At 37.7% G+C, this 12,043-nt stretch overlaps 1 protein-coding gene across 1 annotated transcript in view; it reads right to left on the bottom strand.

Annotated features, from left to right (window-relative positions):
* LOC104276380 (AT-rich interactive domain-containing protein 1B-like) overlaps positions 1-12,043 on the bottom strand; it is a 75,433-nt gene that overhangs the window by 61,950 nt on the left and 1,440 nt on the right. The window contains exon 2 of the mRNA XM_009872672.1: positions 10,083-10,277. Within this exon, the coding sequence (XP_009870974.1) occupies positions 10,083-10,277 (195 nt within the window). The remainder of the gene's footprint in view (positions 1-10,082; positions 10,278-12,043) is intronic.

The following is a 12,043-nucleotide window of genomic DNA, read 5'->3' as shown; positions in this document are numbered from 1 at the left end:
TTTTAGGGTTCCTGCAAGCGAGTCTGAAGTAACTCAAGTAAAAAACCAGCTACTCATACATACAGAGGGTTCTGATACTTAATTTTTAATTCCGCTGTATAGGATCTTAACAGGAACATAAGTTCTACAAAGACAAAAGAAGAAAAACGTGATGACAGAACATGAGAGAGAAAGAATACACCCAAAGTATATCTGATCTTTTCCTGGATATTCTTCAATTACTTTTTGTGATTATGCTCCTCTTATAACTCCAGCAATATAGGCCTAAAGTAGTTTAGAAAACATTATTTTTCTTGTAAGGTATAACATTAAAAAAAAAAAAAAAAAGGTCAAGTACCCACACAGTCCTGGCATTTAGAATCTACTCTTCATCACTTGCTGCAAGACTGCAAATTTACTCAGGTCATAAAACAATCTTCAATTTGAGGAGGATACATGGGATTTCTCATAGCATCACCTCAGAGGACTAAAAACCGACCCACCTGTTCTCCAACATGACGTGTGATTTTTGCCTGCGTGAACGTCAAGTCTAAAGTATCATTTTCTGCAGAACTTAAAAGTTCATTTCAGAAATCAAAGTTTCCTCCACAGAACAACTTTCCAAACGTAAAAGGGCCATAAATCTAGTAAGGACACACTTCTCAAATCTGCAGGGGTGTATCTTGGCCTCTGATTTTCTTCAATTTTGCCAGTCAGCAATAAAACGAAACCAATGGAAAACACAAACCAGATAATTTGAATATGTCCTTTTAAATACTCTCCAATGCGGTGGAAGAGTCAGAATACATGCCAATTTTCAGTGCTGCCAGCTGGGAAAACGAGGAGGGGCAGCAGAAATGAGTGCTGGAGTCACTCCGAAGGGGCAAGAGGAGCTCAGAGCAGAGGTCCCTGCTGAGCAGCCTTGCCTGCCTCCCCTGTGCACAGCCTCAGCCTGCTCCTGGCACGGGCTCTTACGTATTTGTGTTTGCTGACCATCACTTGCACTCGGAACAGTTCACAGACAGTCCTGTGAAGAGAACGAGGCAGTTTTGCTGACCTGTCCTGTAAAACACGGATTCGCCAACACAGCCTGTAAAACACATGTATGTACGCAGAGTCAAGATAAGTAATGTTACTCCTATAATTAAAACAACATCTTCCCTAAGTGGCTATATAACCTTTGCTCATTTTGATTTGGCTCTTGTGTCAAAAGACAAGTTACATTATAGTCTGCCAAGAAATATGCAGAAATCTCTTCATCACCGTTCAGTGAAGCAAATAGCAAGTGCAATTTCCCCCTTTGACACATATACCAAGGCCAAATTCACTCACTTTCCAAAAAGCTTATTTCAATGTAAGATTCAAACATGCTTTCTAACACTGTCCAGTCACTAAATTGTCTATTACCTGTTACGTGTTTTGTTCTTAACACGAAAATGCAAAAAGTATTACTATAAAACAAAGTTAAGAAGAGAAGGAAATGGATGGAGCATACAAAGAGATAAGAGACGCTGACTTTCAGCTTGTTGCTCTTCCTCGCTCCCAAAAGACACTGTAAGATTCAGAGATCACATACTTATCAGGATACAAGGATTTAACACATTTGTTCTCTTTTAGGAAAAACAATGAATAATAAGCACAAGTACCAGAGTAGCTCCCAAAAATGGGGTAACACTAGGTAGGAGAAGAATAAAAGCGTACAAAAATTAAAGGAGCTGTAGCTCTAAGCTATTCTTTAAGTTCTTAAACCTTTCATTGGTCTTGAAAAGCAACAAAACACTGAAAGTTTGAAGTATTTAAATTAGGATCTTTATATGTATCCAGTTAGTAGTTACAAAGAACAACACTATATACAAACAAACATGAGCTTTAGGAAAAAATGACTGAGAACCTTAAATATATTTGAGATATTTTATTAAAATCTTTTGTAACTCATCTATTTCCACAAAACTCTTAATGTTTTATGTGATAAAATATACAAAACTGAGCAGCCTTTGATTATACTGTATGACACCTATGACATTTAAGACTGACTAAATAAAAAAGAAGTGGAAAACACTTTTGATTTTTTGCCATTCTTACTATGCTACTGTAAAGCTGATTTTTACTTAAGTTTTGCTGAAACTAAATCTAACATAAATCTTACTCTTTTAAAAAAAACAAAACAAAACACCAAACCTATGTGACTCTGTCCCAGGGTCACCAAAGTGAACGGACCTGTCTCATTCTGAAATTCTCTTCAATGGACTTAGAGGGCTGATTTGTCTATGCTTCTATCAACTAAGGACAAGTCATCCGACCACAACAACACGCGCCTCAAGTGAAACCGTAGCTCTACTGAAGCCACAGCAAATTTCCCACCGATTTCAGGCAGGTTTCACCTTCTTATCTTAATCCCTATTTTCAGCTCTGGGAAGCACACTCCCTACTAAAGAAAAAAAAAAACCCAAAAAAACCAAACAAACTCTACTGTCTCCCTTGCTTCCTTCTGAGTAAGTTCAAGGTTACAGACAATTGATAGTTTCTTCTGGGAAAGTTAACCAAGACTTAAAAAAAAATATATTAATGAATCCTGAGTTGCCCCCCAGGGACATCACAAAGTATAGTAAAAAAAAATCTAAACGTACGTGAGAATGATGCACCTGGATGTCATTTCAGTAGTTGGGAGTGTCAATTTTTCTTTGATGAATATCATTAACAGAAAACTACTGACTATAGTATCAGGAGTAATAGTTAAATTATTCCTTACCTACACTTTAAAACCCTCTTGGAGCAGTCATTATATGGCAGCTGTTGAATAGAGTAATGCAGCAGCCTTTTCTTAAAGCAAGATGCTTATTTTACTCCAAATGTAAATAAACTCATGTCTCCTGCTGCCATGTAAAATGAGCTGTTCATAAGTAAATGATTTTGTATCTTCCTAGTGAAGCAGCAAACGGCCCTCTGTTCTCCAATTCCGATCACCAAAATCAATTTCCTGCCTAACTCCCGCGCAGACTGACAGCTCATACTGCCGCAGCAAACCAAGTTCTCAACAGCAAACTGACTGCTGCTTCCTTAACATCATCCTTTTTCAAAACACGAGCGCAGAGGGTCCGCACGTTATCCTCTCTCGTGCCCCTGCTTTCAAGCAGAATAACAAATGTGATTGCAGCTATTAAACTTCACAACTGAAGGACAATCATCTAGCAGTAACAAAAATACACATTATTTGGCATAGTACCTTGATGATTCTTATGCACCTTCTCTACAAATGCAGACTGCCATTTACTCCAGGATGGATGTAAAAATTAGCATTTACTGAATGTCGCTACACAGTAATTGAATGGCTAAAAATGTCGACCCTGTCTCATTTCCAAGCTTTCTCTCACCAGCTGAAGGATCAGCTCTTTCTCCTTTTCAACCTGCATTTTTTTCCACGCAGTTTCAAAGAAATGATAGAAGCCACTGAAATGTTTCTATTTACCATAATAATGCAATTCCACTACTTTAAGGATTTTCTTCAGTAAACAATCTCAGATGACCAGCATTAAGATGAAGAGCTAAGCTACCATAAAGACCGCAAACTTATGTCAAATTTGATTCCGTGATTATGTGTAATCTGTGCTCACCTCCCTCTATAGAGTGAATTACACTCAATAGAAGGGATAATTCTAAAAGAGACAATACAACATAAAGCCTTATCCTGCCATGAACTAAAGTAGCAGCCTTTTTTTCAATTTAGTCAATGAGGCTTAGGATACCCAAAAGAAAGAACCATGCTAAACATTTGCCTACAGTCCGCACATGCACAGTATTTAGCATTTTCCTAAATCTGAAATTTAAAAATCCCACTTCTTTACAAGACAAAGAGCAGCAACTTTTCTTTACAATTATTAGCACCATCAAAAGATCCATTCTTAAAGATGACCTTACAAGGAAGACAAATAGCTGTGACTTCCCGTCCCTTTTTCTGATTCATAAAAGGAAAGAGTCAAACTTTACACTCTCCAGGACGTACCTCTTCTATTTATTTTAACGATTTATTTTTCTTTATTACTATTTTTTTTCTGGAAGTTTACAGCAGTTCAACAGGATAGTGAATATATCGTTCAAATAGAATTTTACTGAGGAATTATTTTAATTCAAAGTATTTGCATGTTTTTAATAGAAGAGGAAGTTGGGCAAAGATTCATCTTTAAGAGTTTCAACCTTAGTGCTTTTCAGGAATTACTAAGAAGGTCCATAATCTACTAGTCAGAGCTCCGAATAAATGCCCAGGAATAGAAGCAAAACAAAATAAACAAAACATGCAAACAAAACCCCAAAATAAAACACACACAAAAGCTATGACAAAAAAGCCAAGAAAAAAAAAAAGTCTCCTAAAACCCTCAAGGCAAATCAAACAAAAATCTGGAAAAACGTACTTCTGAAGCACATGCTGATCAAAGCTTTACACTCCCTTTTTATGGTTGTGTATGAAATGCGTCTATCAATCTTTAAGAAAAAGAAACACATCTCAATGTTTTGTCCTCTGCCAGTTGTTCCTGAGATTCAATCATATTGATTCATTCTCTCTTCTTGTAATATAAATAGGCTAAGGAATGAAAACGTTGCTTATTTTCTGCATCTCCTCCCTTACCCAGTACTAACATCTACTGTGCTAAAAGCTGCTTAGGAGCATAAAAAACTGCAATCTATTCAAAATTCCCTAGCTGGTGAGGACAATTATACACACAGAAGACAAAGGTATCGCTTGACTAGTAGTCGCTGTGTCCAGGCACCGCATTTTAAGTTAATGGCTTAGAGCAAAGCATGACAGCAAGCCTCGCTTTCTTGGCATACTTCTATCTTCCAGAATTAAAAGGATTTCAGAAAGTAACACACACACAACCAGCCACCCAGGAGTAAATACATTTGCATGTGCTAGCTTTAAGACTCTACCTGCCAAGCCAACAGCCAATTGATTTCCTTGGCGTAAATTCGACATTTCCAATCCGGGATATTACCCAATACGAGCACCGTAAACCCTTTCCTAAATGAGGTAATCGCATTGGTGCTGCTATAGTTCTGGTTGACTTGCAGTTTCCATCACAATAAATCCTTGCTGCACATTCCCAGAGGTTTTCCAACTTCTCTGCTCCTTTAAACAAAAGTTACTCCAAGTTGAAACCTGTTTCATAAGACTTTTTTTTAAAAAAAAAAAAAGCAGCATACTTTCCTTAATGCTCAAAATAACCTGTACATTAAAAAGGTGGGGAAAGAGGAAAAATGTTTCTTTGAATATTTACAGTTCCACTCTCAAAATTATGAGGAAACTGAGAATTGAATTTTTCAATTCTGGAAAACAAGAACATAAAAAAAAAAAGTTAAAAGTGGTAAGTAATTAGTACCCATTCATCTCACAGTATTTCTACAGCTAAACAGGGAGAAAGAATAGACCAAGACTCAAGTCTTATAACTGACTAACTGCAAGCAGGCTCAAGGCACTACGACAACTAACTGCATGATCAGTACCGAAATGAAAAAGTACTGAAAAACTCCATTTTAAACACCTTCTAGGAATGGCTGTTGTACATATCCACACAACTATCTTTCATGAAGAATTTACTATGCATTATAGCAACATAACCCTATATACACAGTAAGTTGCTGTTCCAGCCCATCAAGTACACAAGAAATTTTAATGCATCCTAAAAAGAAATCAATTAACAATGATCATCTGATTAAAAAGGCACATTGCACCATTCAGGTCTTTCAAACATATTCATAAATCTAAGCCTTCAAACTTTGCTGTAAACTTCCAAAATCCATATGCAGTTATTTCAAGAAGCTGATTTTTAAGCTCAGTGAAATTCAGCACAATATAAAGTATTACATGCTATTAATATGAAAAAACAAACACCATGAGACAACAGCAGAAAAAGCTTATTTTAAGAGGTACTCCAAAGTATTTCTCATTTTAGCAAAAATACTTTTACAAAGTAACAGAAGGCTTTCCTACAGCACTCAGCACTAAACCACAGAAATACTTCAACAGAGCAATTGAACCAAACCCAGAAAATGATTAGAGCATCATCACTCGCTTTATTGAGGTCTGAAAGAGGTGGGGAGGGAGCAAAAGAAGTTAAGAGAAATTGTCTTTATAATCAAATCTTATTACCCACACTATAGTGAAACATACTGCAAAATCAAGCTTGAAGTTTGCAGGTGCTAAGTATCCCTGTACATTCAAACTTTCAATTTTGACATCAACTCTCTGTAACTCCAAGAAATATCTAAGCGATTAGAAACTAGAAGTTAAACCTGGAAGTGTGAAAAAAGAATGCAGGAAAACATAAACGTACTGCGAGCTCCCTGAAGTCCTGGGTAAGGAGTGTTAATAATTCTAAAATTACATTCATTTTATGCAAATCAGGAGAGAAAGCACATGAGCTCATGAGATAGCAGTATTAAAGATTTACAAGCAAGGCCAGTGTTTTAAAACCTTGGGAGACAAACATTGGCCTTGCTGCAACTTGTGTTTTAATCATGTCGAAAACGACACAGGCACAGGTCACCTTGCTCCTAAGCTTTCCCACTGAAAGAACAAGAAAGAGATGAAAACCTTAATTTTTCCTAAAAACATAAAAACTGCTTTGTAAGTAGCTCATTCACCACACACATTTATGTCTACTGACCAAAGAGACAAACTGTAGAGTTTACAATCGTATAAATTAAGTATATGACTCTTTTAGTAACACCTTCCTTTCTATACTTCTCCATTTATACAGGGGTAGAATAGTTTGGTTTTTAATCTCCTAGCCCACTAAAATATTTTTTTTCCAAATCAATCCAAACGCTTTATATATGTATTGGTGTCACACTGAGTTAATTGGACACGCCCTAAGAATTTGACAAAATGCTGAGGCATTCGTCAAATTGTCTAGCATTTTGTCCCAACAAGCTATCACCCATCTTCACGTGATAAATCTGATCTCCATTGTCAAGCTTTGGAGAAGAAAGAGAAAACCTCAGGTTACCATTAGCCTCATGACAGCTTTGCCACTTTCCTACATGCCTACATATATACCTCAAGCCCTTTATCTTTAGTTCTATTAGTGAGTAACGCAAAAGGATTGTCTGCGTTTCAACTTTTGCCCCTTATACAAATAAGGCTTCCTGTTTTGTTCTGGGGCTTGTAATTGATAACTCATGAGATGAGTTCCAAGCCCAAATGCTTAGGAGACCTGGTTTCTCTTCACAGCATCTTTTGCAGCTGCGTCACAGATCATAGCCCATAGCTCTGTGTACTCTCTTGAACATCCTGTGATTTCCACACAGAACATTAAGAAAATCTGGGGTTTTACTTGCACCTTCCTGTTGGGTATCAAGCATGCCTAGATCAAACAGCAGCTCTAAGAGAATGTCTGCAGCGTTAGGTAGATATCACTTTTTCAACAGGTTAGCAGGTTACGCTTGACACCCATGCTGCAGATATGCAGAATGACTGCACCTGGTAACATTTCATCTTTTTCATCCTCTTTAATCTTTCACTGCTTATGCCAGAGGCCTCTTTTCCCACAGCAAGCTCTTCCACCTCTGGGCCACGGGCTGGAACACACTATTCTCTGCTGCAATATGACGTAGACCAGCTACCTACATCTAGGCAATTATCTTCATTTCTACCATTTCCATTAATTTCAGTTAGATCTTTAGGGTGTTACGTTTCATCTTTATTTCTTCATTTGCAGCATCCTATAGATGGATTTCATGCATTCGCAGCAGTAGAGCCTCCAAGTTAAATTCTCTCAAGTCCTATAGTTCTAACCTCAAGTCACAACACTTGCTGACAAAGAGCCAGACGTAATGTTTCAAGGGCTTCTTCAAAATTTTAAAATCTTCACAGTCTAACAAAAAGCCTGCTCATTTCGTCCAGTAAAACAAAATTGACACCTTTGACTATCTTTGGGCAACAAGAGATTATAACTTAAAATAAGAACAACCTCTCCCGTTGATGTTTCCCATCATTCCTATAGTGTGGCACCTCCACCCTCATAAGCCATCCACCCAGTGCTCTCTCTGCACAATACTTAAATCAGAGCACTACACATAAGGCCCAGTATTTTCTAACCAATCAAGTCTTCAGAAATGTCTTGCGCTTTTGATAAATTCAATCTGACACTGTAAAGCACTCCAATTTCCAGGAAGTGCTGAGATTCATCTTCTGAAACTTTTGGCAATATTTACTTTATATATATTATATCTAGAAGTAGGTACATGCTACACAGCCAATTTTAACAAGTGTAGCTAGGCTCTCCGTATTTAATATTCATGTCACAGGAGTAAAAATCCAGCCAGGAATCAAACTGTGGCATCCTGTGCCAAAGACAACTTACCACTCAGCTGGTAAGTTGGCAATTCAATTTACAAACCTTTTTGCATTTTAATCCTTTGTAGAAAGGTGGTAATATATGAGCAATATGAAAAGAACTGGATTCAGATCATTAGAGGTTCACAAACCAAACACACGAAGCTTTGGAGGCTGTCCAAAACAAAATCATGCCTAGGTGGTGATGTCCGTTCAATAAAAATTCAATGTCATAATTATCCTCTCACTTTTTCCCCAAAGAGCATTAGTGCTTAGAACCGTGCTGCTGCTCAGCCAATTATATTAATGCTGTGAGAAGACGGATAGGGCTGGCAGCCAATCGCTGTGCCAGGTCACTGCCTGCTGACGGGTAATTTACAATTATCAAGCAATTAGCAAATGAAGTGAAAATTCAACACTCATCTCCACATAAGACAGAATAACTCATTTTAAAATTAAAAATATGTTTTAATAACTTCATTTTGGCTACAGTCACACAGAGAAATATAAGTCTCTCTTTTTTTTTATTTCTCCTCCTTTTAAAACTTACAAAATGCTTTGCTGTCTGAATCTAGCAACCTAACACAGTTTGACATTTCTAAACTAAACAATCTCTTCCTTTTAAGTAACTAACTATTTAACAACAGAAAAGAATAAAAATGAAGACCACTGATAATAGTATTATTCATCCAACTACTATATTTGAAACTGTTTAATTAACTACCTGATTTATATCCTGTCCTGGTGGATAGGTGATAACAACAAATAGACAGACATCTATCTGCCAGGAAATCCAAAATTTTCTTCTCTATATTTAACAATAAATGACATAAAAATAAAAGCTAATCTGCAATTAATCAGCTGCATAGAACAAATGTTCCTTCCCATTATAACCAAGTTATTACTCTTGCACTCACTAAGTATAGAGTTCCCATTGCCTACAGTCATATTCCAAATTTAAAAAAAAAAAGGCAAAACAAAACCCACAACAGTAAAACATAACTTCTTGGTAACCTTGGTTTATCCCCACCTCTAGAAAACTATTGTATCTTCCTTAGTATGTGGTACAAACATTGGATTTGACCTTCTTTAAAAGGGTAAGAAAAAGGCAGAAGAGGTCACCATCAACTGTGAAATCGAAGTAGATAAAAGGAGATTTTTACAGCTCTATGTCCTCTGACACACACACACACACAAAATATCCTAACATTAAAGAGCTGGTAAAGGGCATCATTAGGAAAAGCTACAAGTTCCTTTCAAAAGGGGGAGAGAGGAAAAAAAAAAAGAAACCAAAATCCAGCAACAAACAGCTGATATAAATATGTAACACACTTGCATGCACTGCGCAACACCAGTTTTGCTGCACCGATGACAGGTCTAGGTTTTCATCTTATATTTCAACATAGCTAAGCTAGAAAGAGAGAAAATTACTATATGTATTTCATATATATATATATATAAAAGAAGGCTAAATTATGTCAACTGGGAAAAAAAAAGAAAACTGATGGTGTTTGACATGCTTCTTTCTCTGAGAAGATACGAGCAAACTACTCTCTTCTAACTGTATGGGGTTTCAGAGAACAATGACGCTGTCAACATACTCTCTTTTAAAACAGTCCTTCACCCTCTTTCTGCACGTGTAATACTTCTTTCCGCATCTTTTTTCTTGCGCCCTCTCTACTACCACAGCGCCAGAAGGGAAGAGAAGGAAAGGAGGGAAACCAAAGCAATGCAGAAAAAAAAATAAAATGAAAAGAAATAATCCTCCACCAACCTGTTGCTGTGGATACTGCATTCCTCCCATGGCTGCCGGGGCCCGGCCCTGCATTCCCACTGGGTAGCGCTGGGGGCCGGGAGGGCCGTAGGACTGTCCCGGGTAGGGGCTGCTCTGCTGCGCCTGAGTGTGCGGGTTATTGCCCATGCCGTACAACTGGGGCCTCTTCATGACCATCGGATCCATCGGACTGCCCTGTGGTTAAACACAAGCAACAAAACACTTTAAGGCGTGGAAAGAAGGCGGTCGGAACAGCCGCGCTCACACTACACGTGTGTTTTCTCAGCGCTTTACACGTCAAGTATTGACTCGACGCACAAACAGGTCATGTACCGTACTCTGGTTCTCATTAGATAGGAGGTTTTGAACAGTGAGTGTGGAACTTCCACCAGATTTAATAAAAAAAAAAATAAAATAAAATTTTGCACTCAAATATTAAGGTTGTCTCTTGCCTACAGAAAAAATGCCCCAAAAAATCCAGCTTAAGAAATAATTTAAGTGTACTGTTGTAAACTTATCATCACTGACTTCAACATTTAAACATAAATAAAACTGGGTCTATCAAGAGAGACACAAGTAGTGGACAAGCCATTTAACCTTGAGAAAACATCCGTTTTCTTACCTTGAAAAAAAGTGGAAAGCAAATAAATTTTCCAAGAAGTGCGATGCACACAGAATGCTATATATTTCAACGCTTTCATATTGCTATCGTGTGCATTAAGTTTCCAGATCAAAAGGCAAGTCATAACCCACATTTTACATGGAAGTTTATTTGCCTCCTTAATAGACCTCAGAAAATCCAAACTGCAATCACTGATGGAGGGGGAGGGGAGGCAAGGGAGGTAAGTTTTATTTTTAGACTTCTTGGCAGCACTTACCAAGCACTGTAACAGTTTGAGGACAGGTGTCAACCATTGTGTGGTATTACTCTCATGTTTTATTACTGAGGACTAACTGAACCAGAAAAAAATATCATACTTTGTCAAGCGCAGCACTGTATTGTTCATAGACATCCATTTTTTAATTCCTGAGTGCTGATTATATTCATGAAAGAAGGGGGGGGGGGAAGCTTTTAAAGAGCTTATCACAATCTTGTCTTTGTGAAAGAGACATATCCCTCCCCATCCTCCTCCCAAGGAAAACGACCTATTAATTCAGCCAGCCCACTCCCCTGGTAGGAGCAGGATTCCTTCCTGTAGCACATTTTGTTGGAGTTTTCCTACAGAGTACCATTGACCAGTTTCATTTTAAAGCCTCTTGTGTAACACAGCTTCCACAAGTCTTTTTTTGTCTATTATATTCTGATATAATAGTTATTATGACAATCAATTACATTTCCCCCCCTCCCATCCATATTTCTTGTCATTACTGCTGTTTGTACTACTAACACACCATGGCTTTCTTCTATACACACAAAGTATGTGCTCTCCAAAGTGCTCACCGCTTAATGAACTATTATATCCCGTTCTTTCTTTCTTGCAGGTTAAAAAAAAACCTCAAACCTTCTCACTTTTTTCACTGGCTCTCCCTGCCCTTACCAACACCTATTTGCTGGGAATGTCACCCAAGCCCAATGAAGTATTCCACATGGGGACACACCACCCCTAGGGAGGTGGAAATGTTAACCTCCTCCTCACACGACACCTCCATTCACTTCAAAACAGGACTGCTCCGTTTTGCCACCGCAGCGAATTGCACATTCACTTCTAATTTTGGGCGAGTATTACTCAGCAATTTTCCCTTTATTACTTGGCTTCTTTGTGGCCAGATTAGAAGTTTCTATTTTTCAACACTAAATGTCCCTGGGTAATTTACTCTTTATATTTCATACTTTTCAAAATCAATGGTCCCCCAACCACTTCAGGTCACCTGACCCATAACAACACACTCATATTTCTTCTTTTTTTTTTTTAAGCCATAACGCACTCTAACCACACTTCTAACTAAAAAACAACACAAAT

The sequence above is a fragment of the Apaloderma vittatum genome, unplaced genomic scaffold, assembly GCF_000703405.1.
Source record: "Apaloderma vittatum isolate BGI_N311 unplaced genomic scaffold, ASM70340v1 scaffold20437, whole genome shotgun sequence".
NCBI lineage: Eukaryota > Metazoa > Chordata > Aves > Trogoniformes > Trogonidae > Apaloderma > Apaloderma vittatum.
The sequence above is the reverse complement of the archived record's forward strand: the minus strand, read 5'-3'. Positions and strand labels throughout refer to the sequence as shown.